This window comes from Leuciscus leuciscus, assembly GCF_965113295.1.
Source record: "Leuciscus leuciscus genome assembly, chromosome: 10".
NCBI lineage: Eukaryota > Metazoa > Chordata > Actinopteri > Cypriniformes > Leuciscidae > Leuciscus > Leuciscus leuciscus.
In genome coordinates this window covers 37320762-37348483 of record NC_138734.1, presented here as the reverse complement: position 1 = coordinate 37348483, position 27722 = coordinate 37320762, and the positions used below count along the sequence as shown (strand labels likewise).

The following is a 27722-nucleotide window of genomic DNA, read 5'->3' as shown; positions in this document are numbered from 1 at the left end:
GAAAGTTTAGTAAGTCAATAAAAGCATGTATATAAAAGCAAGTATAACAAATTTACTTATCTATCAACATAATATTTATTAGCCTCGCAGACATGCCGTAAAGCAAAACGCACGGTGACTGTCGTAACACAGGAAGTAGCCCGATGTCCCGGATGTGCTTTCACAACAGAGACAGAGTGCCGTATTACGGTTTTCATCGAGCGCCAAGGCTGTGCAATTCAATCCCACTAATATCACAATCAACAGTAAAAAAAAAAGTGATTAGTGCAAAGATTAAGAAGCGACTGTATTATTCGTCGTACGATGTCAGTTGTACCTCCTAATCGATCATCTACCGGTTGGCCTCGTGGAGTAAATCAGTTCGGCAATAAATACATTAGCCAGCCGGCTAAACCGCTCACCCTGGAGAGAACAATCAACCTGTGAGTAGAATTCACCACTGCAAACGACGTGCAGTTTTTTTTTTTTTTTTCATAACTAATGCTCAGCGATCCCTTATAGCTTCTTTTTGAAAGAGCATTTTGAAAATGCTCCGTCCTGCCTACTGCTGTTTGGATGCGTAACAATACACTGGGTGCGTCTGAGCTCCCTAGTTCAGTAGTCAGGGCACTGATAAGGGAGTCGGACATTTTAAGTGCTGTCTCAATCGCAGAATCCTTCCAGTATCCAGTTCCCTACAAATTCCCGCAATGCACCTTGAAAACCAGGGAGCATCGATTCTCACTATGTTCCCTTAACGGAAGTTGCGAAACGTAAAATACATGAGCCAAATCACTACGCATAATGACACGTGATAGATGTTTATTTTTTATAAAGAGTCAGCATAAACATACATCAGTAGACAGGTAGTTTACAAAATCTAGCTAAAATGTATCATTTATTTTTGGCTGAAATGTTGCACGTATATAATGAGCAAAGTATTTCTATGTATCATCATTTACTATAAATAACATTAAAACATAATGTCAAAAAGATGTCCTTTCTGCTGTTGTTCATAAATACCAGTAGTTTGTACATTCATATTGACATGCACATGTATCGATAGTACAAAATAACTGGCATTCAAGGATCTGTTTTTGTTGTATTCCATTTCATGTGCAGTAGTTGGTACTGTTTTCTTATCTGTTTTATTTGTGGGGTTAAACTATTAATCAGGGGTTGAAGTGCTCCTCAACACGAGCGCCTATTGTTAATACTGGATCATATCCTCATTTAAATGGTGGAACTCCTGAACATTATGATTGTTTTTCGCAGATACCCTTTAACAAATTACACATTCGGCACCAAGGAGCCGCTCTATGAGAAGGACAGCTCGGTAGCCGCACGCTTTCAGCGGATGCGGGAGGAGTTTGAGAAAATCGGGATGCGGCGGACAGTGGAGGGAGTTCTGATCGTGCACGAGCACAGACTCCCTCATGTGCTGCTCCTACAGCTGGGAACCACCTTCTTCAAACTGTAAGTGGTCACTGCTTCACTGGAGTTTGTGTGGATGTAATCGATTCAAATAGGTGCCGTTTTAGTGGTTAACCCTTTCAAAAGGAACGTCTCTATCCTTATGTATGATTCATTATTAATTTTTGTTCATTATTTTGCTATATGTTGTTTTACTTTGCATTGATTTGTTTTAATTTGTTCATCCATTGTGCATTTGTTGAAAATGTGTCTTGTAATATTTATTGTCAGTGCCTGACAGTTTACATATTGTGTTTTTGCAGTCCTGGTGGTGAGTTGAACCCTGGAGAAGATGAGGTGGAGGGGTTAAAGCGACTGATGACAGAGGTATCATTGGTTTTCTGACTGTATTTAATATGGTAATAATGAATGGCATTTACAGGATTTTTTTAACTACAATCTGTTCACTTTAGAGATAAAAAATCAACCAAGTCAAGACAAAAACACTTCCTATCAGAGGCCTTATTTACACCTGGTATTAAGATTTGGTCTGGTATTACGCTATGGTCGATCGGATCACAGGTGGACGAGGGAGACACATTCCCTTTTATACCTGGTGTTTTAATCCGGCTCTTTTGTCCATTTTCAACCACTTCAGTCCTGATTTCTTTGAGGGGAGGGTCTTTAGGCAGGTAAATGTATGGGCTTTTTCAGATCTTTTGATCGAATGGATGAAATAAGCATGCGCAGTTTACAAATGAATGCAACTGGAGATGACGGAAAAACATGGAGAGCAGCAGCTTTCGTTTCTGATCTGATAGCCGCATTCGACTACATCACACTACGAAAGCGCTCGGTTCGAATGCGTTTTCAACTACCTCTGGAAGTGGTCAAAAGTGGACAAGCTCAAAATGTTTTAGACCCCGTTTACACCTGCATTTAGCATCGCCCACTTGTGATCCAATCGACAAATGCATCTTAATACCATGTGAATACAGGGCCAGAGTATCGTACCATCTTGTAGGACTTTAAAATGCCATATTATGTAATAAAACTAGCAGAAATGGATTTAAAATACATTGGAGAATAATTCCTAATTTTCTTGTCAAGATTTTGGGGCGTCAGGATGGAGTGAAACAGGACTGGGTCATTGATGACTGTATTGGGAACTGGTGGAGACCAAACTTTGAACCACCTCAGGTGGTAACTACTCCGTTCCTTTTTCCTCAGACAAACACCACGCACAGGATCACCAACAGTATAAAACTATTATTTTTTCACTTTCAAGCACACTAAGATTTTGCTTCATATCTCGTTTCTTTCCACAGTACCCGTATATTCCAGCACACATCACTAAACCTAAAGAACATAAGAAGCTATTTCTAGTACAGCTGCAAGAAAAAGGTAGGGCAAAATATGTTTTGTTTACTCAATGCACCTTGTGTAAAATGTGATTATACAGCTTAACTTGTGTGTCTTTAGCATTGTTTGCTGTGCCAAAGAACTACAAGCTGGTGGCCGCCCCCTTGTTTGAGCTTTATGATAATGCTCCTGGCTACGGCCCGATTATATCCAGTCTTCCTCAGCTACTGAGCAGGTGAGGTGTTACTTTTAATATGAGACTGATCGGATGGGTTATGAAAGCATCTAGTGAATAGGCTTAACATCATTTAAACAATATTGATAAATGGTGTCTAATTAAATTAACTCTTTCCCCCGCCATTGACAGGTAATGCATCTTATAAAATAGTACAAAATCTCAGGATCAAAACACAGGCGAAGAAGTAGCAGAAAAAAAAAGTGATAGCATATGTAAGCAGATACATGTGTAAAATAGCGCAATCATCAAACATTAAACAGCATACAAATCAAAACTTCCTAAGGTTACTGAATAAAATGTCAACCCAGGATGAGGTATAGGACTGTGAAAGCGTTGGTGACGTTGACAGAAGTGATCTACTCCATCTATGTTTTGATCATTGTTCTGAATCCAATCCAGACGTAGTATTTATCCCTGTTCGGACGATAATTGTTTCTCATGTGGATGTCCGTAAAAATAAATCTCAGTAATAAAACTCATGCATTCAGACGGCGATTTATTCATGGTGGAGGAGCGAGTTTTGTGATTCTACGAACCCGGGAACGCTCTGCTCACGTGGTCCGTCGCATGGTTGTCTGCTGTAAATAATTACAGCAAATATCCTATTTATTATTTGATTATTTAAATCTCCTGTTTAAAAATAGGAAGACAGATGCGCTATAGTTAAAATGGGTTTCTGTCTTGTATTTCATCTCAAAATGGTGGATGTCATTTTAAAAATGAGCAGAAATAATTTAATACAGCCTCTTATTTACATGAGGTAAACAAAGCTGCTTGGTTAATATTTTTAATGTATATAATTGCTGCCATGCCAGCCCATTTCATATGTTTACATGCTTTTCTTCTCTTTCTCCTTTGAGCAGTGGTGAAATATCATTCTTGTAAATACTTACCAGCATTTCAACAAAAAAAAAATTGTTGGCTACACTAAACTTAAAATTAAAACACATCACTAAACTTAGGATTCGGATGGCAAGTAAATTACCACACGACCCTGATGTTTGTCAAAAAACAGTAGGTAATTCGGTCAGGGATTTTTACGCAAGTGGTGGGAGAAAAACACTTACATTCTGGATTCGGCCGGCAGTAAAATCACTGACTAGCCCCTGTAAATATTTGACAAAAACACGATTTTCTCAGCTTTTTGTTCAAAATGTTGCTTATTTAATGAAACTTACTTTCAAGCTAGAATTAAAGCTAAGAGTTTTTGTTTAAAAGCTGAGGCTCTGTTCTTTCTTTTGCATACTGAACAGTGCATGTTCAGATATTCTTGCAACAAAATATTCTGTGATAGGTTTTGTGAAAATGATCTAAAATCCTGGCAGTGGCTGGTAACTTTTTTTTTTAACACTGGTGGGGAAAGAGTTAATGTTGTAAATCCTTTTTTTTTTATTATTAACTTGCTCAACCTATTCATTCCCCTGCACAGGTTTAACTTCATCTACAACTGAGAAGAAAATAGTTTTGTCTTGACTGTGGGCTGTCTCTGTGAGCACAGTCTGATGGGAAGGCACGGGTGACGGATAAAGTGCTGGTGTTTTCAATGATGTCGAAGTTTTACATTGTGAGGCATTACATTGCGTAGAAATGTGTGCATTTTTTTTTTCTCCTTTATAGATGCATTGTAAGTCTTTGTTATTGAACTTTGTCATCAAGTAACTACATTTTTATGTTCAACTAAGTGATGAATACAATGTCTTTAGAAAAAAAAAATGTTTCAGTGACTTTTTTTTTTAACCTTGTATATTTGTCAGTGCTTTTTATAATAAATTGTTCTCTTTGAGATTATGCAGATTTCCTTTGTTTTATATATATTTTTTGTTGTTGTTAATGTGTATGAAGGAAAATTTGAATTTTTGGCATTAAACTGATATGCTGTATGGAAAATGATGGCACAGAATATGGCATTATTAATAAAATAACTGACCAAAATAAAATATTTAAATGATATATTTGATGTTAAATAATATCTAAAAATACATTAAGCCCCTTTAATGGTGGTGTTTTTTGTTTTGTTTTTTCATGTGTAACAGGTTTATTTGACCCAAAACAATTAGCATTTCAAAACAGTCATACAATCAGTAGTTTTATCCAATGTATACACTCTTTCTGACCCTAGGATCTAAACAGGCTGTTAAATGACTGACATGAATCAGAACTTATATCAGAAAATTTAACTTTAGCCAAAAAGTTATGCAGAGTCACATTTGCTGCCCCACAGCCAAGAACGGCACAATGTTTTGACATTTCCCCTTAAATGTCATCATTTATTTGTGAGTTTTCTACAGCCTTTGCTTTTTACTATATTTTAAATTACTATTTATGTTTTTCTTAAGTGTTTTTAATTTTGTGAATTTGCAGGTATTTTATTTAAAAATATTGGTTAGTTTATTATAACTTTATAATTTTACATTATAATCCTAAACACATCATTAATTAATGTAAATATAAATTGAGTTGTCAGTAAATTTTCAATCACATTTTCATATTTGTTTGTATAGTAACTACTGATCTTTTATCATACAATGATATACTGTCATATGGCTAATAACTTATTAATGAAAGTGCTACTAAAACCTTTGCTTGTGGCTATGATATATGATCTTTGTTTATTTTTCTGGCTATAGGTGAGCATGCCATTTGGCATATGTTGTTTCGTGGGAGGGGTTCTCTCAGTAACTTGTATATTTTGTTTTTAACATTAGAGATTCAAAATATTTGATCATGATGGAGCTCAACGTAATCTTCAATTCCACATCTAACAACACTGCTGTGGGTTCAGAACAGATTACTCCTGCTGTAGTTCTGGGTTTGTGCTGTTTGGTGGGTTTGCCAAGCAATATCTCAGTAATCATCAGCATTGCTCGTGACTGGAACACAAATGTTAGCTTTACCTTAAGCCTAATGCTAAACCTTGCTGTCTCTGATGCTTTGACCCTTTGCTTGGCTCCTGTCGTGCTGTGTGGAATACTGTTTGGATGGAAACTTGGCCTTTGGTCTTGTAGGATCCTGTTCTTCTTGGGTCACTGGACTCTGTATGTTGCTGTCCTGACGGTCACCTCCATGAGTGTGCACCGCTATCACAATGTCATCAAGTCAAGGGTCACTAACAGGAAGCTACTGCACAGACTGGAAAGACGACACAGACGCCTTCATCTGACTGGCATCTGGATTCTAGCCTTTGTTTTTGCCCTACCAATATTTTTCACTCAAGAACTCAAGGACAAGGATGGATTGCAAAGATGTCAGAGGACAATGGAGTCGCAGTCTATAGTAGTGGCTGTTTTGCTTCTTGAGACCCTGTTTGGGTTCGTCATTCCATTTTTGATCATGTTAACATGTTATCTCTGGTTGCACAAAGGCTTGAGCCAAAAAGCCAAGAGCTCCAGTCTAACTAAAGCTCCACAGGACCAGAAACCCAGAAATCAGGGGACAAACATTAAGACTTACAAGAAGAGACTTGTGGTCAGCATCGTTGTGGCTTTCTTTCTGTTTTGGACTCCTGTTCACATTATCAATGTGATTGATATAGTTACTACTCTGACTAAAACATCTCATCCAGATGTTTATGCCCAACTGAAGTCCTTCCGTAGAGTTTATGGTGATACAAGCAAGACTCTGGCTTTGCTAAACTGCTGTCTGGATCCTTTTCTCTATGCCGTCTCTTCAGGAAATATTATAAAATGTATCAGAAAGAAATAATTCTCCCTGCTGTTCTTGTGTGTTTTGCAGTAGATGAACACATGCTGTTGATGGAGAAACAATATTCGACATTCATCTAACTGCATTTCATACATGCATTCATTCATATATGATCCAAAATTATTGATTTGGTCTCATGAGAGAACAAAGTATCCCAGAGTATGGATTACCAGAATTCTATATTTTGGTAATATGGGCCTTGGAATAAACTAAATAGGTTTCTTGTGGTTTAGCTGCATTTAGTTATTGTTCAAATTTAAGACAATTGTTCTTACTTTTTTGCATACATACTGTATGCCAAAACGCATGCAATTCGTTTGTCAATAAGAAATTCAAATATGTTGTGAACCAGAAACTAATTGTTCAGAAATCTGAACTTATTGTTTTGAGAGACTAACTCATTTGAGAATTGAGCCAAAGTGATTGAGGAAAAACTGTAAAACTTAGAATTAAGAACATGGTGTTATATATTATTATGAGCTTAATAAGAAGATTTTTTATTTAAAAAATAAGCATATGAGGTTAATGTTTGCAGATTGCAAAAGGGGCTTCATTAAGAGTAAAAGGAAGAACAGAAGAGGAAGAAACGTCTGAAAACCACAAACCACAAGAATACAACTATTTTAGAAATAAGCTAAAAATAATGCAAACAGAAGCCTTTGTCGTGGAAATTTTAAACTGTATATTAAACTAACCATGTTTCTAACATCTAACCTTAACATATAACATGGGAACAGGATGTTCTGTACGAAATCAATGGAAAACTTGTGACTTTGACTGTGTGCGAAATGCGAATGTATATGTAAAAATAACATAGTTTGGGAAATGAAACTAGACAGTCTGTTAGAATCTTGTGATTAACAAATGAAGTCATCATTAAAACAGTTTGCTTGTGCCAGTGACAGAGGAAAAAGGTTGGGGCTTTTGAACCATTTGAACCAATCATATTGAAGGTGACATGTTAGTCTTAATTGTTTTCTCGATTCTATAAAAACTGTTGTATCCGTATTTTCCGGTGGGATTTCTCAATGGAATTTGTCTGAGATCCTCCGGTCTTGATTCTTGAGAGTTTCTCTGAAAACTGCTCGAAGACTCTCCCGGCCATTATTAAAGCATTTAGAGGACATTTGCTGATGTTTGTCTGTTATTTTCTGCTGAGTAGCAGGTCAGTTTAGGGAAGCAAGTAAGTTAGAGTAAGAAACTCGGCCAGTTGTCGACTGAAGACGCAGGAGCAAAAATGTTATTAAGTGTCGATTTGTAGACGCTCTGTGTCGATGAGTAGACGCAACAGATTTATTCTAGATAGTCAGATTTAGGGAAAAATCCACTACACCTTCAACAAAATCAAATACCATCGATTAACAACCAACAATAATGTACAGTATGTGAAAATGTTTAATATATTCTATTACACCCAATAAACAAAATAATGAACGTTTAAAATAGCATCATATGACCCCTTTAAGGGTGAAGTGTGAGTTCATAATGTTGTCTCTGTATCTTTTATTTTAATTGCATTGTTTGGTTTAGAAGAAATTCAAGAAAATATTTATAGCGAGTCAAAGGAGAGCTTTAATGAATTATTTTTTCCCCTTTATTGAGATAAGAGCAAAGCTGTAGTTTTAGTTTACAGAAGTGGGAGGAGTCGACATAGCCCCTGTTCTTCAAGCAGTCATAACTTACATTCAGCATTTTCCAGACCAAAAAAAAATTTGATCATGATGGAGCTCAACGTAAGCTTCAATTCCACATCTAACAACACTGCTGTGGGTTCAGAACAGATTACTCCTGCTGTAGTTCTGGGTTTGTGCTGTTTGGTGGGTTTGCCAAGCAATATCGCTGTAATCATCAGCATTGCTCATGAGTGGAGCAAAAATCTGAGCTTTACCTTAAGCCTAATGCTAAACCTTGCTGTCTCTGATGCTTTGACCCTTTGCTTGGCTCCTGTCGTGCTGTGTGGAATACTGTTTGGATGGAAACTTGGCCTTTGGTCTTGTAGGATCCTGTTCTTCTTGGGTCACTGGAGTCTGTATGTTGCTGTCCTGACGGTCACCTCCATGAGTGTGCACCGCTATCACAATGTCATCAAGTCAAGGGTCACTAACAGGAAGCTACTGCACAGACTGGAAAGACGACACAGACGCCTTCATCTGACTGGCATCTGGATTCTAGCCTTTGTTTTTGCCCTACCAATATTTTTCACTCAAGGACTCAAATACAAGGATGGATTGCAAAGATGTCAGAGGACAATGGAGTCGCAGTCTATAGTAGTGGCTGTTTTGCTTCTTGAGATCCTGTTTGGGTTCGTCATTCCATTTTTGATCATGTTAACATGTTATCTCTGGTTGCACAAAGGCTTGAGCCAAAAAGCCAAGAGCTCCAGTCTAACTAAAGCTCCACAGGACCAGAAACCCAGAAATCAGGGGACAAACGTTAAGACTTACAAGAAGAGACTTGTGGTCAGCATCGTTGTGGCTTTCTTTCTGTTTTGGACTCCTGTTCACATTATCAATGTGATTGATATAGTTACTACTCTGACTAAAACATCTCATCCACATGTTTATACCCGACTGAAGTCCTTCCGTAGAGTTTATGGTGATACAAGCAAGACTCTGGCTTTGCTAAACTGCTGTCTGGATCCTTTTCTCTATGTTTTCTTTTCAAGGAATGTCATAAAGTGTAGTAAGTAGAACCCCCATTGTTTTTCAGTCTGTAGAAAGATGTAGAACATTTATAAAAACAACCCTGTTATGAATTTTTGTAGCTGCAGTATTATTAGATTAGATTATTTTAATTAACAAATAGTATAGATAATCTCTACCATGCACATTTATCTACAGTTTACGGTTATGCACCCTGCTTCCATCCTCTCTCTTTACAGTAATACAAATAATTTAATTGCTGCTATAGTGTCTTATAAATGCTGTTCCTCTATGATACTGAAAGGCATGTAGTTCTTGTGTCTCTGTACACACTGTGCATCCTTGCTTCATAATAACCCTGATGCTAAATGCTCTAACTCAGAACTTCAGCTGAACAATGAAACTATTTTCTTTTAGAACTGCTGTACAGCCAAAATGAACTCAGTTTGAATCACTGAATAATTTTCCTGTTATCACTGTAAAGTTGCTTTGAAACAATCTGTATTTTATAAAGCAATATATAAATGAAAGTTATTTGACTTGACAGAAACAATAAAGGAAACATGCATGGTGGTTTAAACACCTTGTTAAGTTCCACAGAAGAGTACTGGACATGTGGTTGGCATGATGATCAGCTTGCACTGTCAGTGTACATCTGTATTAGGTGAATAACTGTTTGAATTAAAAATGTACGTTTTAAATACACTTGTATCACCAAAAACACGATTAATAGCAAGATAGACTGGAATTTATTTTTTAATGAAAATATATTAAACATATTTTTACAGTCATGCAATTTACAGTAACATATGTCAATATCATTTGAATCCTGGAACACAGATTTGAAAACAGAATAACAGTACAACATACATCAGGTCACCGTTTGGCTTAAATGCTTCTTTTTTCTTTCTTTTTTATCAACTGGATAAGGATTTTGACTATATGCACAACAACATGTTGCAGTACTTAAAAAGTTTAATAAGTTTCATTAAACTACTTTTTCTGACATATTCTTAAATTTAGAATACAACCAACAGGGAGCTAGAAGACAAGGCGAGGGAGGTTGAGGCAGGTGGTTCAGGTCTCCATTCAGAAACAGATGCATTGGAGGAAGCTGGTTTTGGATATAGTACACTTGTGCACTGCACGCCTCAGTCTATGTTGGATGTGATGCGATATCTGAGATCTCAGAGACAGAAATGAAATCAGCAACTCTCGGGACGTTGTTGCCACGATGCACCTGTCCAGCAGGAAGTGGCACGACAGTCGAGGTCAAAAGAGGCTGAAGGACTGAATATTGACTCTTCTCTTGAACATAATCAGATCTCAAACAATAACACAAGGTTTCAAACTTCCCTAAAACACGCCAGAGAGGTACAGCCATGAGCAGGCATTCGTGGAGCTTACAGGCATGAAATTGTCAGAAAATGTTCCTGATTTTTCACTACATTTGTTTTCTAAAGTGGTCCAAATTGGAGGATGTGTTCTCCACTGCTTTTGTCGCTTTGCATTGGTACATCATCTGAACTCTCACAGTAAATAAGGAGAATGGCTGCGTTTAACTTTAGATATACACTTGCAAACTTCCCTATAAGCACTTGCCCTCTGAGGAATCCCCGCCACCATTTTGAAGTGCGTTCAACTTCGTCAAGTGGACGAGGGAAGATTATTTGGACAGACCCTCGCCTCCTCGATTTTGACTGAGGGAGCGAGTCTACTCAATATGTTCACTTCAGGCAGATCCATACGGGCGGAGTCCAGCCCGAAATGTCATTGTTGATTGGTCGAGAGACTTCCTGCTCCAGCCGCTCAAACTGCTTCAGCTGTTGTGGGTTAGGGACACGAGTGAATAATATTGCATTTAACAGATGAACAATAAAGAACATTGTACATATATAAATAAATAGATGAATAATAAAATGTTTATTTATATAAAATGTAATATTTGTAAGTGTAGGTATAAGTAATGACATCTGTATACTTGTATAATTACATCGGGATAATTTACCCAAAAATCATTTACTCACCCTCAAGTTGTTTCAAACCTGTATGAATTTCTTTCTTCTGCTGAACACAAAAGAAGATATTTTTAAGAATGTCGGTAACCAAACAGTTGATGTACCCCATTGACTTTCATTATATATATATATATATATATATATATATATATATATATATATATATATATATTTCATACTATGAAAGTCAGTGGGGCCCATTAACTGTTTGGCTACTCATATTCTTCAATATATCTTCTTTTGTGTTCAGCAGAAGATGAAATTCATCCAGGTGTGGAACAACTTGAGGGTGAGTAAATGATGACAGAATTTTCATTTTTGGGTGCACTATCACTTTAAATTATATATATATGTCATAGAATAAATAACTAAAAAGTGTATAATGTGGTTGGTATGTGATATAACAGGGCTCTTTCAACTCTTTCAATTATTGTTTGATAATTTATTTTTTGTAAAATATACAGTATACGTATGTATGGAAATAAATGTATATAAAAAAATACAGTTTCTAAAATTCAAACAATGCTGATGTTAAAAAGCTGAAGCTCAGCTAAATTTTTCAAAGGCCCAACAAGTGGCTTTGTAAGCAAGTATGTAAATAAATGTGGTAACACTTTACAATAAGGTTCATCAGGTTAACATTTGTTACTGTATTTGTTCATCTTTGTTAACGTTAGTTACAGTGCATTAACTAATGTTAACTTAATGTTACGTTTTTAATAAAGAATTAGTAAATGCTGAACAAAGATTAATAAATGCTGTATAAGTCCAGTTAATTATTAGTTCATGCTAACTAATGTAGTTAACTAATGTTAACTAATGAACCTTATTGTAAAGTGTTACCATAAATGTATTCAATACTATAGCAACTATAGTCTCATATACCTGCTGTTGTTCCAGCACAGTCTTATTGTGTTTGATGCTCCCTTTTTCCATCAGCTGTCTTTGGTTCTTTTCAAACTCTTCTTTACCCTGTAATGCAATTTTTTTATGAATAAATAATTTACAGTCTATGAATAGATGGGTGAATTACAGTTTGTAATGCATGTTAAAAAATTTATCAACTTGATTATATTAAAAGAGAACAAGATCATGTTAAATTATTTGTGCATAACCAAATTCATATTCATAAGATAAGCCTTTGCTATTACATTAAGTCACAACCGGCATGCAAATGTTCCCACCATTCTTTAAAAAACAAAACAAAAGTGCATGTGCATCCCATCCATCCATTCTTTAACTTCAAACAATGTGCACTGAAAAGTTTCCATTCAATCCATTGGGTGGCAGTATAATATCACAGTGAAACTCAGCCATTTTCAGTTGTGGAAATTACAGAAGTCATATGTGCCCCCTCTGATTTTTCAGCCAACTGCATTTTCAAATGCGACTTGCAAAAAAACAAACATATATACTGTATTTATATCTTGAATAGTTAAATTGCACAATTATAGAGTGCCGAAGTTATGACGTCACTTTGTAGGCCAACCCGGAAGTTAGCGGCGCATGGGTTCCCTCGATCAAAAAGCAATGCATTTTCCCCATAGACTTTTGGAAAATCGCATAAAATAAGATCTGTGTTCAACAAAGAGTTGTGACCCTTACACGTTTTGTCTATCAAGATAATCTTTACAAGTTAATCCAAAATGAAGCCTAAATAAAGCCGTCGGATATAAAATGCTAACGGTAGGCTATCAACGGACTACAGCACACCATGGTCGCGGAACAACGTCATCATCAAGCTTCCTCAAACTCACTCGCTCGCTCAGTATGATCTGCGCTGTGTATGAACCATAGGGTATGAACCTATTTTTTACAGTCTATGGTATGAACCTATTTTTACAGTCTATGGTATGAACACTGATCCACTTTTTCATGAGAAATATTGCCCATTCTGTTTTTCCAAAAATGTTAGAAACTAATTTTGTTTATGCGTGCCTCTCTGAGATTTTTTTAATCTTTTGTTAATGTTTTATTTATTCGTTTATTATTTTGTTAGTTTATATAAACCTTAATATTATTTTCTTTGTGATTAAGATTATTATGCCTGATCATTGTGCCCCAAATAAACTTTAAAGATTATCTTTCTCTGTGTTATGTTTGATTGTATGTTTGCATACCATTTGCTAATTCGCCAGGAAAAAAACGCGCTTTAACCATCTCAGAAGCACTAACGTTAGCTATGGCCGTATCAATTTCCATGTCCTTTTTCTTAGACGATAGAAAAAGCATAGATCGAAGAGAGAACAACTATAGCTAAATCTGGACATGAACAGTGCAGCTTAGATGCTGGTTTACTTGCCGGTATTGTAAGGGCCAGCATGAGGTACAAGGTTAATCGAGTAAGTAAAACTAGGGAGAGATCTAGGAGTTAATAGTGTTCTATGTATTTAAGATAACTATACAAATAATCTCTGAACAAGCATAACACAGTTCAATTCCAAACATTTAATATAATAGTTGTATATAATTATATATGTTGAATTTAAAGAGAATTGTCAATAGCAAATGCTTATTATAATATATTATAATTAAACCATATATGTTCCCTAAATAAACCATATATACTCATTTTGTTAACATTTTCTATTTTTACCTGGTAATCCACAAGCCCCAATGTGAGAGCCTGTGTAGTAAATTTTATCTCACATTCACATTACTGTGAGCTGACTGGAGTGTAGTTACAATAGTATACAAGTAGTATACAATAGTTTAACATTTAATTTGTGTATTTGTCAGACAGTCAACTTACAGTGCATTAAGGCTATACATATCAGCGTGTTCTCTGGGAATTGTCCACGTTTATATAGCACATTAAATATAGTTAACATTTACTACTAAAATAACAAAGATTAATATCATTGCCTGCTTTAACTACGGCAATGCTGTTTACAAATACAATCATATTATTATAGGTGGGTAAAAGCCAAGTTCACAAGGTGCAGGACCCACCCTTTCTATAATTATATCCAAACAAGTTACAATAAAAGTCAATAAACCAGGTATTATTTTGAATATTTTAATTAAACACATTTCTCAACGTAACGTTAGCCTTTAATAAAACTGCAGCGGATCTAATCTATTAAACAGTGGCAAAGTAAACAAGCTTTTAGATATTTTAAGAGAAAGACAAAAGGTATTTTAGCTGTTGATTTGGCTATGAAAAACGTTTATTCTTGCTACTGCTAGCCTTTTTTACTCCCTCTGGCACGAACCAAGAGTCTCCGCTGGATAACATCGGACGGAAAACAAACGAGATTTCATTCGATGACTTGTGGTTGCATCTCGGGACAAAACAAAAATAACGTTATGTAGGCTATATTAACTGAAAGGTAAACTTCTAAGAACGTGAAGCTGAAACGCGGGCTAGTGAGAGATTTCATGTTTGTCATGATGACGTCCAAGTCCCCGCCAAAGGATGTAGTCCCTTTTAGCAACTTGTTAGCAACCACCGTTTTTAAGACACAATAAAGTTTTAAAAAATCACAAGCAGGTTATAACTGGTGTGTTTTATGTCATAGATCAAAACGTGAAAATATTTAGAGGCTTTGTTAACCACAGACCTTATTTCAGGCGATTTAGCAAAAACCCATTCAAAAAACCCATAGACTTTAGGGCGAGGGAACCCGTAGTGCTAAAATGCTAACTCACTTCCGCGTTTTGGCCTACAAAGTGACGTCATAACTTCGGCACTCTATTGTAGGTAAAAAATAAAAAATTAGCAGAAATGAGCCAATATGGTCAATCCAGTTAAGTCATAGTGTTCACATACTATTTTTGCAATATAAAATATAAAAATATATATAACATATTACAGTTGTACATTGTTTTTAAAATACTAAATTATCATAAAGTTTATAATAAAAATTATCATTTGCATGACATCTGAAAGATTAAGAGATATCTGTGTGACTGAACAGAATTAATCTTATCTGCACAGTTTCAGCAAAACTTTTGACAGAACACACAGCAGACGCATAACAGCTGGTGCTAAAGAAAGATGTATGTGGGCTTTGAGGAAAAGCAGGTCTGCACATGCAATCACAGTGATTGATGAAAAGGTCTGAGGCTCGACACAGTGGGGATTACAGGTAGAGCCCACATAGGGTCGACACGCAGATCATTGATCATATTGCTGGCTGAGAACATACACCTGGATCTTGTTCTCAAAAGGAAACAAATTAACATTTTGGGATGATTTAATTTTTAGCGTACCTGTAAATGGACATAATCGTAGTCCTCCATCCAACCTTCCTCTGTCGTCTCGTGCGGCCTGTCTGGAGTCTCTTCCTCAGCTGAGAATTTGGGAGGGGAGGGTAACGGGCGGGACTGGATGTTGCCCCGTTCAGGTGTGCCTGACTGATAGGCTGAGATGTTGTTATTGTTGGTCAGCATGTCTGGAGTATGGGGAACGGGTGGTAATGGTAGCTGCTGCTGTTTGTTTGTCCGTTTGAAGAGCAAAGAGGCATTACCATGGAGAAACGATGCTAACTGCTTGGTGTCATCAGGCACGCCGCGGGCACACATGACCAGCCGGTCTAGGTCGTCCCCACCGGTGCCTGTAGATGGTGCCATCAAGGCTGCGGGGGACCAGCCCAGAGAGTCCAGTGCCTGACTGTACCTCACCAGACCTTGGAAGGCCTCTTCCATCTTCTGCACCTGCTTGCCAAGCTTGGTCTGCAGCGTGCGGTCAGTGGCCTGGGTGGCGTTGGCCACGGCACCTCTAGCGAACTCCAGCAGGTCCCGGACAGCCACGCGAATGCGGTCCACGGCCTGTCGGATGGCAGGGAGGTTGGACTCCATCGGAGTGGGGCTGCGCCAGTTCCCACTGATGAATGACATTAGGAGGGACACGGAGCTCTCTACGGCCTGTTGATGACGGGTCAGCCGCTCCATGGCCTGGTCCAGATCCAAGAGCAGCAGGAGACCCGGCCCAGAAGATTCACGCACCGGCACCATGTCCAGAGAGGACGTGGAGTGGTTACTTCGGGTGCTTCCTGTGCTGGACGCCGATAGGCGTTTGAAGCTGACCGTTAGCTCCTCTGTGGCCGCGGCGTCACGCACCACCTGAGGAGGCACATCGTAGATGTAGTCGCCTGATTCTTCTACTGCCGGCCGCTCGCGGGGGAAGTCATACACATCTGCAGGGTGGTGGTCCTGTAGGCCACTCTTTCGCAGGCTGGCAGGGATGTCCTGCCGTTTTGCTACTAGCTGAGGTGGAGGAACATCATAGACGTTCTCTGGTATGGGAGGCTCAGGACCACCAGGGATCTGAGACATAAAGGCCTGGTTCTGATTCTCTAGGCTCTAAATTCTGGCAAAGTGAGGAGGAATGTTGTATGTTTTGCTGACAGATGGAGGAATGTCATATAGCTGTAAAGAGGAATAATGTGTTTACCAAAACTAGCCTGGTATAACCAAACTCATTAGGGATGTACTGATATTAACATTCCGATACTGTTGATAATTAGTCAATCATTTTAAATGTTACAAGTGAATTTAGGCACCACAAACAGTACAGTATGAAAATTAATGGGGTTTTTTTTTTTTTTTTTTTTGCTAAAGATTACTTTTAACTTATTAAACGATTAGTGTTTTTAAAGATCAAGTGCAAGTACGCATAAGATGATAGAAAAGGTTATCTAAATATAAAAATAGCAGAAAGGAGCATAAACAATTAAAAGTCCAATATATGTCCAAAATCTACCTTTAATATTTCTAAAATTGGTCAATTACCAAAATGATAATGAGATGGCTAGAACTAATTTAAGTTATACACACAGCATTTGCTAAATAAACACTTGTTCGAAGGGGCTCCAAGTTCTTTTTTTTTTCTTTTTTTGGAACAGTTTGCATAAAATATTCCTCTTACTTGACAGATATCACTGAAAATGTGACTGACTAGCCGATCAGAAATTATTTCTGATGTCAGTAGTGGGCAGAGTATTGGAGGGGCAACATGTGTTTGAAGTGAGTGGAAAATTCGTTTGCTAAGTCTGACTAAAGCTAGCAAAATGACTGGAATTGCTTACAGAGCCTAATCCGAATGCATTCTGTCATTTTGTTTTGTTTCAGGGAATTCAGATCTCACCTTACGAAAAAGAAGTTTATTCAAGTGTGCTATTATTATACTTCTTTAAAAAAAAAGTATACTTTAAGTCTACTTTTTATGTACTTCTCAGAAATATACTTTATGCGCTTGACTTATAGCCTATACTGACAGAAAAGTAGAAAAGTATATTTGGCTTATACTTGTACTTAATCTTTTGATCGAAATATACTTAAAAGTATAATTAAGTATTCTAAGTATACTTGGCTTGTAGTTGTGTTGACTCTTTTGATTGAGTAAACTATTAAATACTTTTTTTTTTTTACATAGTTTTACATACTGTCTTATAAACTTACATTGTTTGAAAATATTGATTTATAAAGAAAACAGATATGTTCCTAATTCTGAGTATCTGAATTTCTGTGTAGTCATAGGAATTTACTTCAAATCTACTTAACTTTGGACTATTTTGACTGAATTGTCAGGCTATCCATGTTTCACTGTTATACAGTAGGGGGGCGCTATTACGCATCTTCAAATACAGAATCTCCTGATCAAATTAAATTTTGATCATTAAATTATGTAAAATAACGTGGTCATAAAACATTAATCAGCATAAAAGTTAAAAACTGCCTAACGTTACCAAATGAAATGTCGAACCCATGGAGAGGAAACGACTGTGAAGCTTTGGGGTGTTGATGGACTCGATCTACTCCATCTATGTTTTGATCATCGTTCTGAATCCGATGTGGTCGTAATCTTTGACAAAAATGCTATTTTCTCTGCTTTTTGTTTAAAATGTAGCACTTTTATTTTTATTTTTATTTTGTTTATGAAACTTACCCACATTCAAGTGTTGATAAAAAAGGATGGATGCAGCTAGAATAAAATGTTTTTAAAATGGAAAGAGTTAAAGTACAGTTAAAGGTATATTTCAAATATAAATATTTATACCTAAATAGGAACATAATAGTGTACTTAAAGTGCAAAAATAATATATAAATAGTAAACCATAAGTATGATGTTAAGTTTGCTTAAAGAAAACTTATGCCTGCAGTATAAAACTACTAAACTAGTTAACAGAGAGTATACTTCAAAGTGTACTTTCATAAACTAAAGTATTTGACTAGTAAAGTATAAGTTCACTTGTAGTATAGTTGCAAAAACTAGTTGTGTACTAAAGTTTACTATTGTTACACTTACAGTATGCTCAAAAGTATACTTTTATACACTAAAAGTAGGCCAATTTAGTTCTAAGTAGTTTGAAACAGTACACTTACTAGTATAATTCTAGTACATTGATATTAGTATACTTACTACATAAAGTACTTTACTTTAAAGTAATACAACTTTTTTATTACTTTACTTAATAAAATTAATTTGAAGTATACTTATTTTTTGTAAGTGTCTGCAACCCCCATTAATGTCCAAATCAAATGTGTACATAAAACTAGAGTGTAATTGACTTGTGTCAGTCATGCATGGAGACAAAGAATAATTGTTACCGTTTGTTGGTAGTGCAGCTGGCTCTTGTCCACACTAGGTGGAGTGTCATAGATCTCCTGACCATCTCTACTGAGTGGGCCTTTCATTGCCATTGGAGGAGTATCATAAACCTGTGGCACAGAGAAAAAGGAACAGGGTCAAAAAGACATAAAACTAATTTACTAGTTAAATTAATTAATTAATTAAATACACAATTAAGACCGAAGAATGTCAGATCATGTCAGTATAATGACATAATTAATCTTGTAACAGAATAAATTTGACCCTTTGCTTGGCTCCTGTCGTGCTGTGTGGAATACTGTTTGGATGGAAACTTGGCCTTTGGTCTTGTAGGATCCTGTTCTTCTTGGGTCACTGGAATCTGTATGTTGCTGTCCTGACGGTCACCTCCATGAGTGTGCACCACTATCAGAATGTCATCAAGTCAAGGGTCACTAACAGGAAGCTACTGCACAGACTGGAAAGACGACACAGACGCCTTCATCTGACTGGCATCTGGATTCTAGGCTTTGTTTTTGCCAAAAAACATAAAAAGACAAGGATGGATTGCAAAGATGTCAGAGGACAATGGAGTCGCAGTCTATAGTAGTGGCTGTTTTGCTTCTTGAGACCCTGTTTGGGTTCGTCATTCCATTTTTGATCACGTTAACATGTTATCTCTGGTTGCACAAAGGCTTGAGCCAAAAAGCCAAGAGCTCCAGTCTAACTAAAGCTCCACAGTACAAGAAACCCAGAAATCAGGGGGCAAACGTTAAGACTTACAAGAAGAGACTTGTGGTCAGCATCATTTTGACTTTCTTTCTGTTTTGGACTCCTGTTCACATCATCAATGTGATTGATATAGTTACTACTCTGACTAAAAGATCTCATCCAGATGTTTATGCCCAACTGAAGTCCTTCCGTAGACTTTATGGTGATACAAGCAAGAATCTGGCTTTGCTAAACTGCTGTCTGGATCCTTTTCTCTATGCCGTCTCTTCAGGAAATATTCTAAAATGTATCAGAAAGAAATAATTCTCCCTGCTGTTCTTGTGTGTTTTGCAGTAGATGAAACAATATTCGACATTCATCTGACTGCATTTCATACATGCATTCATTCATGATCCAAAATTATTGATTTGGTCTCATGAGAGAACAAAGTATTCCAGAGTATGGATTACCAGAATTCTATATTTTGGTAATATGGGCCTTGGAAAAAACTAAATAGGTTTCTTGTGGTTTAGCTGCATTTAGTTTTTGTTCAAATTGAAGACAATTGTTCTTACTTTTTTGCATACATATGCCAAAATGCATGCGATTTGTTTAAGTCAGTAAGAAATTAAAATATGTTGTGAACCAGAAACTAATTGTTCAGAAATCGGAACTTATTGTTTTGAGAGACTAACTCATTTGAGAATTGAGCCAAAGTGATTGAGAAAAACGGTAAAACTTAGAATTAAGAACATCACTGTAAAAAGTTGAACTATTATTTACTAAAAAATTTTGGTGAAACATTTTTACACTAAAAAAAATTGAGTAAATTTTAAAGCTGTGAAATCAATGAAATTTACTGTATGAACTGAGTAAATACAAGTAAAAAAAATTAAGTAAATCTGAGTAACTGCATCTGGTACATTAACAAATAAAATTGAGTAGATATCATTTAACATTTAAAAAATAATATTTATGAGTAATATTAACTGTTTTTATTTATGAGTAATATTAACTTTTTTTTATTTCCTCTAGTCTAAACCTTTGTAAAATAGTAGCCTATTCCATACAACCACCAGTATATGTTACATGACATTGGCCTTTATTGAGTACAGCAATACAGCACATTTTCCACTGTTTTTAACATGTATACAATATTGCCTACATTTAAACTCATTTAACAAACATTTTAGAAGTAAAAATGAAACATTTAAACATTAAGGTAGCCTAATTCAAGTGTAATCAATCGGTCTGTTATCCAATATCCACCGGATCAGCGCTGGTTCTCGTGCCGGAGACGGACTCGCGCTCTGCAGGTGAACTTCGAACTTCATACCGCCGTCCTGCATTTCACTCATAGCTGAAAGATACTGCGAGCGACTGACTCCATAACCTGCCAATAAACAAACAGTGACAGTTCTGAGGACATTTTATCATCCAAATTAATTATATTCATTATCATTATGAATAAAGTCGTGTGTTTATGCAAGGCGTTTCAATCACGTGAAAAGACAGGCGGGACTCTCGTTTAGATGTCGAATTACGCCTCTGTATGTTGTTTTGCATTAAATAAAATGATTTAAAGCAGTAATGATTTTATAGATAAAATAAAATATACACAAACCTGAATTTCACAGAGGAAATGCACCAAATCTGCGACGCTAATAAGAGGACTGTTGTTCTGGAGACTGGAGAGAGTTCAAACAGCTCGCGCTCACTCAACCAACCATGGAGTTGTATTCGCGTCAGAGGGTGGGGGAGGGGTGCATTGTTTTAATTGAGTAAACTTACTCAATTTCTTAAGAGTGTGTTAAATATATTAATAATATTGATTTGAATTAAGTAATATTTTTGTTTCTTGAAACAGATCAGTTTAATTCAACATTTTCAAATATTTTGATAGAAATTTCACAAATATATTAAGTGTATTCTAAAGAAATAATTGGTTAGTCAAATACTAAATCATTTTATTGAAAAAAACTTAAATATAGCTGTAAATTTTAGATCAAATTAACTGTTGGATTTTTACTGAATTATTTTGGTATGTTTAACTCAAACAATCAAGTAAACAATATTCAGAGATTTTATTAAGTTAATAAAGTTAAATATTTCTGTAATATTTACTAAGCCACATTATTATTTTTTACAGTGATCCTATAAGTAGTGATATATTACCATGGTGTTATATATTATTATGGGCTTAATAAGAAGATTTTTTATATTTTTTATTTAAAAAATAAGCATATGAGGTAAATGTTTGCAGCTGGCAAAAGGGGCTTCATTAAAGGGTCATGAAACCCTAAACCAAATTTTCTGAGATTTTAAAAGAGGTATGCGTGTCGGCAACATTCTAATCTGAAAAATGAAGCCTACCCGGAAGTGCGAAAAACTGCAATACATCGAAAAGGTCCCAAAAGGGAGCAAATGTCCATAGACCACCATGTTAAAATGTCCGTTTTCACAGCATAAATTCATGTTTTTACAGGTTGGTCCCATGGACTTTTATTGTATTTTTCGATAGGTTCGAAGTCCCTGACAACTGTGAGGGGGGTGAATTTTTTTCTAACTCGTTAGTTTATATCGTATTTAGATAAAAAATGTATGACAAATAAGGGCGTGGTTAACTTTGATTGACAGCTTAATTGACAGCTGATAACGAGCATAGGCTGCGCCAAGGAGAATGACAACATAAGAAGCGCCATTTTTTAATCTAAAGTTGAAATATAATACTACTGTTTTTGGATCATGAAATGTAGTTTTAAGAGTTTTTCAGGCGAGAATGTAGTTGTTTAAAGCTCAAATCTGTGGTTTATTTATAAAGATTTATGAAAATTTTATCCAGGTTGTGAGAACCAGACGATCACCGGGCGCTCGGCGCTCATGTACCCTGCCTGGAACAGCCTTTCCTCGGCTAGTCGTTCTGACGTTTGTCGCTGACTCTGGCGTCTCTGTAGTGGTTAAACATGAGATATAATTCGTCTTGTGTATATCTAACAGGCGATTTTTGGTCTCGTGAATCTATGGGTGTATTCACACCTGCCTTGTTTGGTTCGATTGAATCGAACTCTAGTTCGTTTCCACCCTTGGTGCGGACCTTTTGGGCAGGTGTGAATACAGCAATTGAACTCGGGTGCGGACCAAACAATCGAACCGAGACCCAGCTGAAGAGGTGGTCTCGGTACGGTTCCAAACGAACTCTGGTACGGTTCGTTTACGATGTGAACATGAACCAACCCAATTGCAAGAAAGCACTGCGCCTTTACGTTCATTTAATTATTTGACTGCTCTTATGCTCTTATGAGGATACTTAACACAACGGACATTTTGGCATAATGGTTTGTGTTATTGTTCGTTCAAGTGCGAAAGAGAATTCCATTCCGGCGCGCTGTCTGGCCACACGATACTGTTGCGCGTCTTTCTGCGCGTCGTGTGTGCATCATTGGAATGGAATGAATGAATGAGTGTGTGCATCATTCACATACAGAGCGTTCTCTTTAGTCGAATCGCACATAAATGCTTTACGGAACCGTCTTGCAGCACATTGTCGTCTTCTCAATCCGAATTACAACATCGTATAGAATATGATCTATGAATATCATATGATACTCATTAGTTTCTTCATATTGCGTTTGTAGAGCATAACACAAAATCAGTAAAAGAACAAATATTGCAGTACGAAATATCTCCATGCTGAGCCTTTTTTTTGCACTTCCTGATTTCCCTACTTGAGAATCCTTGTCCAATGAATGGACGACCTTAGCACACATGTGGTTTTGTTTACAAATTTTGGTTCACTTGCAAAAAGAGCAGTGTGAAAGCGAACCGTACCAAACCCCCCCCAAAAAAAAAAAAAAAAGTATTTAGTCCACCAAAGCAAGTGAACTATCGGACTTTCCTGGTGTGAATACACCCTATAATTTGTTCCCTGGCCAATCGTTTTGGCTGAGGGCTAAGTGAAGTTTCATAACTTTTTAACTTTACCGTTGTATGGTTAGACTAGAGCGCTGACTTTGTATGTTTGACTGAATTGTTTGCTTAATTTGTATAGCTTCTTGTACCTTTTACTTATACTTTTATAATGGCTAATATTGATAAAACTGAAATTTAACAAAAAGAGTCTGGGTTGAGTTTTGTCATTTTAAATTTTAATACAACGAAGATGATCTGTAATGTTGTTTACTGCAACATCTGTTGTTTAGTACAAATGCACATATTGCCTGGACCATATTAAAATGTTTAATATGTTTATATTATAACGATAAGAGGCAGGGTTGTGTTTTATATTTCGTTTTGTTATAAATAGGCTAACGTTATGCAGTGAATATAATCAATACATGTTGCCTGAACCACATTTGTGTGGCTATAATGTTTAAGATTTCTAAATGAAAACGAAAAGAGTTAGTGTGGTGGTTTACAACATATTTCGTTTTATTGTTGCCTAAAATATATGTAGGGAAGATGTAATATGTTTCTCCCAGCCTTAGGGAGGCGCTGTGTTCTATGAGTGTTTCACTGTGTGAGTGAGCTCTTCTTCACATGGGTGGAGCTGTTGTTAATTCAGTTCTATTTTCCTTGTGAAAAGGTAAGATGTTCTCTGTTACATCTATTACATTTCTTTAATTATATTGGCCATCCATGTTATTTGAATAAATATATTGCTGTTAAAGATGTTAACTAACATATTTGAGCAGTTATTTGCGACGGATGGTTTTGTATTTCTGATATTATGTAATGGGTTTTACCTTCCATGTGATGGGGTATCTTTTTCTGTATATTGTGTTTAACATTTATCTGAGTATTTTGGGTGATAGTCTTTGTATTTTGGATGCATGTGACATTTAATATTAATTGTCATATGTGGAAAGTTATTTTTCCAGTCTTTGAGAACCCCTGTTATTGAAGGTTTAATATAACTGCAGCTAGAACTGTATTGTTTCGTTTTGTGATATTGTATGCATTTTTATTTTTGATATTAGTAACTAACAGTTCTATTTTCCTTGTGAAAAGTGGCTGATGCAGAAGAGCCCAATAAATAAGCTTCACTGCTGTGACGACAGCGATATTTGTGTCCTCCTCATTCAACTATCATCCAAACACAACGCAGAGACATTTGGGGGAGCACACAGACGAAGAGGGTTACATCTTTGGTGCCGTGACCCGGATCGTTGGTTTCTACGTCAACGGAAGCAATCTGACAAATAAGAAGTGTGAGTAGAGTGAAAAAAAAAAAATCTAGAGAGAAAAAAAAGAGCAGAAAAAAAACCCAACAACATTATTTCACCTACTTTCTTTTGTCTTAAAGTGACAGTGTTAAATATATTGTTGGACTGAACTGAGTTTTATTTAAGAGTTTTTTTTTCTTTTTCTCTGTGTCTGAACTTTTGATATTGTGCTATAAGAGTGTTGATTTGAGTAACAAATTTGTGAATTGCTGTGTTTTTTTTTTTTGTGCATTCGGGTGTATTTAAATCTTTTGAAGTGTTTTTTTATAAAAAAATTTTTTTATTTTTTATTTACCTTCATTTATGATTATCTGCTTTGTGATTACAGGAAACATAAGATATACACAACACATTCACTAACAGCATTAATTTGCCCTTTACTACATTTTTCATATTTTTACATTTTCAAACACTACACACAGTGTATTGCACACTACATACACATTGTGTATTGCACAGACGAGAAAGTTGAAAGAAGTGGAAGAAAAATGCAGGGGCTCCATGAAACCACCCCTCATCGACCACCTCCTCGTCCCCAAGTACCACTAAGGCAGCCCTTTCAGGCCACCCCATGGTTACCAGTAAAGCAGGACAAAATCCAACAGTATGAAATAAGCATGCCCGTCGATGTGAGTATTGAAACTGTATCCCAGCCAAATGATAACCCCCAACAGTCTGTCCGCCCAAAGACAAGGCAGCTAGCTGCACATACGGAGAATCTGCCCACCGCGGCAGTGAGCTGGCACCAGTTGGGCACCTGCCCCAGCACTTTTGTGCAACATCAACCCTCAGCTCATGCCCAAGGCCCAGATAACCCATTATATGGACTTCCAACCACCATGCACATGTCTTTAGTTAGCCCACATCCATCTAATGTGCCGACTGTTTTGTCCCAAACTAACATGCAGCCCAAGCTGAAATTGGAGCAGAGTCCAGGCAGGATTTAAATGCTTAGGGCCTGTGGTTACCGGGGCAACCACAGGCATGCAACAGAGTCCCCAGCAACATGAAACGGGCAGGTCAAAACCAGCTGATACCCCGCTGGTAGGTCCCTGTAATGAAGGGGTGGTTGGAGTAAATGGAGCTCTCATTGACTCTGGCTCTCAGGTAACCACAATTACTGATGAGTTCTGGCGCCGACATCCTGTGTTAAGTTTTCAGGAATTGCAGCCATCAGACATCCCCATTGAAGGTGCCGCTGGTCAACCCGTATCTTATGTTGGTGTGCTTTGTATCAACCTTAAGTTTTTGGGAAGGGTCTACTCAAATGTTCCTGCTTTTGTTGTCCCTGTGACTGAGTACCGATCCAGTGTTCCATTGCTCATTGGGACTAATGTAATAAGGGTTTCCAGAAATGACCTTCAAGCGTCATATGGCAGAAAATATCTCGCCAAATTGAAGTTGACCAATCCTGAGTGGCACTCTGCAATGGTTGCTGTGAGTAAAAGTGAACTTGGTGGAGCTACGGGTAAAGTTGGTCAACTACAGTATGCTGGTCACAGAATAAGGATACCAGCTGGTAAGGAGCAGGATGTTATTGGCAGAGTTATGGGTGGACCGAAGAGAACACACTATACAGTTCTAGTGGAGAGCCAGTCCTCCAAAAGTGTTCCAGAAGGCCTTATGGTTGCCAGGCTGCTTGCTAATGTTGAAAAAGTTTGTGTTCCCATCCGGCTCTTAAATCTGTCTGGCAAGGATGTTTGTACTGTTCTCGCTGAGATGTAACAACTCCAACTAAACAGTGAGCTAAACTCTCTCTATTCATGAACATGAAGTAATCCGAAATTCTTTGTATGCAGATTTATTTTCTTCACATTGTACTGAATCCATACATATGAGATGAGTGATGAGAAATGAGAGAGTGAAACTAGAAAACAAACAGCAAAATACTGTAATTAGCTAAGCCACATAGCTTTCATGAACATTACTTTTACAGCACAAAATCAAATGCTTAAAAGTTAACTTAGTCAGAACAAAGATTATATACATACAAGCGATGCTTCTGCCGGGGAATCAACGGGCAAGATGAATTTTCTCTGATGAAATGACTGTCTGCATTTTTTAACCAGTCTGCCGTTTCTATTGCGTTTCTTATGTGTGTTTCCTACTTCCTGTTTTAGCTCAGTTAACAAACGTCAAAATAAGAGTCTGCATGAAACTGAAAATATACCAAATTAAAAGCATAAAAATTTAACTTAAATGCCTGAAGGGCAGAACACTCCCCGTCTGACCTTAAAGGTCACTATTAACTATCAAATGTCTCTGAATCATCAATCTTTGGGCAGAAGAAGAACTACTTCTGACACTGGTCTCAAGAACACCTTCACAGAACCTTGATCTGATGTCCTGAGCTCCACCTTCCTTACTTTGCTGTCTCTCCCAGGGAAGACCGCTGTGATCCTTGCCATAGGCCACACGTTACGTGCAGCTTGACTGTCCTTCAGGAGCACAATGTCCCCTTCTTTCAGGTCCCGTTGAGAATCTCTCCATTTCTGGCGGACTTGCAGGGTGGGGAGGAACTCCTGACGCCAGCGACGCCAGAATCTGTCAGCGAGAGCTTGGACTTGTTTCCATTGTCTGCTGAGAAGATCCTTGTCTGTGAAGTCTCCGTGCGGTGGGGCAACCCCAACCTTCTGGGTAAGTATCATTGCAGGAGACAATATGAACGGTGACTCTGGATCAGTGGAGACTGGAACGAAAGTCCTGCCATTGATTATCGCAGTCACTTCCATCATGAGTGTGCACAGGATGTCGTGGGTAAGTTGGATGTTCTCTTGAAGCAGGATTGCATCGAGGATCCGTCTTGATAGGCCTATCATACGTTCCCATGATCCTCCCATATGGGACGCATGAGGAGGATTAAACACCCATGAGCACCCTTGTTGACTCAAGAAGTTCAGC

General features: G+C 37.1%; 4 protein-coding genes and 2 long non-coding RNA genes across 7 annotated transcripts in view; 4 read left to right on the top strand and 2 right to left on the bottom strand.

Annotated features, from left to right (window-relative positions):
• Positions 1 to 27722, top strand: part of LOC309508127 — a 746145-nt gene that overhangs the window by 506798 nt on the left and 211625 nt on the right. The window lies entirely within an intron of this gene.
• Positions 161 to 4780, top strand: nudt21 (nudix hydrolase 21). Of its 2 annotated transcripts, none has more exons than XM_082181550.1 (7): positions 161 to 422; positions 1255 to 1455; positions 1716 to 1779; positions 2503 to 2592; positions 2721 to 2796; positions 2875 to 2989; positions 4422 to 4780. In XM_082181550.1, the coding sequence occupies exons 1-7, from the start codon at positions 304 to 306 to the stop codon at positions 4441 to 4443; spliced, it is 687 nt and encodes a 228-aa protein (XP_082037676.1). In that variant the 5' UTR covers positions 161 to 303; the 3' UTR covers positions 4444 to 4780. The 2 variants fall into 2 exon arrangements, with proteins under 2 accessions (XP_082037676.1, XP_082037675.1); XM_082181549.1 differs by having other exon boundaries at positions 2503 to 2595.
• LOC309507380 (leukotriene B4 receptor 1-like) lies at positions 4916 to 8097 on the top strand. The gene has a single exon (XM_082181548.1). The coding sequence runs from the start codon at positions 5717 to 5719 to the stop codon at positions 6692 to 6694; it is 978 nt and encodes a 325-aa protein (XP_082037674.1). The 5' UTR covers positions 4916 to 5716; the 3' UTR covers positions 6695 to 8097.
• LOC309507892 (mu-type opioid receptor-like) lies at positions 8345 to 9943 on the top strand. The gene has a single exon (XM_082182319.1). The coding sequence runs from the start codon at positions 8413 to 8415 to the stop codon at positions 9382 to 9384; it is 972 nt and encodes a 323-aa protein (XP_082038445.1). The 5' UTR covers positions 8345 to 8412; the 3' UTR covers positions 9385 to 9943.
• On the bottom strand, positions 10132 to 16634 carry LOC309508203 (breast cancer anti-estrogen resistance protein 1-like; the record flags this gene model as incomplete). Its single annotated transcript, XM_082182722.1, has 3 exons — positions 10132 to 11159; positions 12240 to 12326; positions 15570 to 16634. The coding sequence occupies 3 exons, from the start codon at positions 16632 to 16634 to the stop codon at positions 11064 to 11066; spliced, it is 1248 nt and encodes a 415-aa protein (XP_082038848.1). The 3' UTR covers positions 10132 to 11063.
• Positions 26607 to 27416, bottom strand: LOC309508141. The gene is made up of 2 exons (XR_014209414.1): positions 26813 to 27416; positions 26607 to 26688 (listed from the first exon to the last, which is right to left on the bottom strand). It is a non-coding gene; the product is annotated as an uncharacterized lncRNA (long non-coding RNA).

Bases quoted from the DNA above. Each gene is read 5' to 3' on its own strand.
- LOC309507892 (XM_082182319.1), top strand. From the start codon at position 8,413: ATGATGGAGCTCAACGTAAGCTTCAATTCCACATCTAACAACACTGCT.
- nudt21 (XM_082181549.1), top strand. From the start codon at position 304: ATGTCAGTTGTACCTCCTAATCGATCATCTACCGGTTGGCCTCGTGGA. The intron at 2,596-2,720 runs GTAACTACTCCG...TTCTTTCCACAG, and splicing joins ACTTTGAACCACCTCAGGTG to TACCCGTATATTCCAGCACA. The intron at 2,990-4,421 runs GTGAGGTGTTAC...TCCCCTGCACAG, and splicing joins CTTCCTCAGCTACTGAGCAG to GTTTAACTTCATCTACAACT.
- LOC309507380 (XM_082181548.1), top strand. From the start codon at position 5,717: ATGATGGAGCTCAACGTAATCTTCAATTCCACATCTAACAACACTGCT.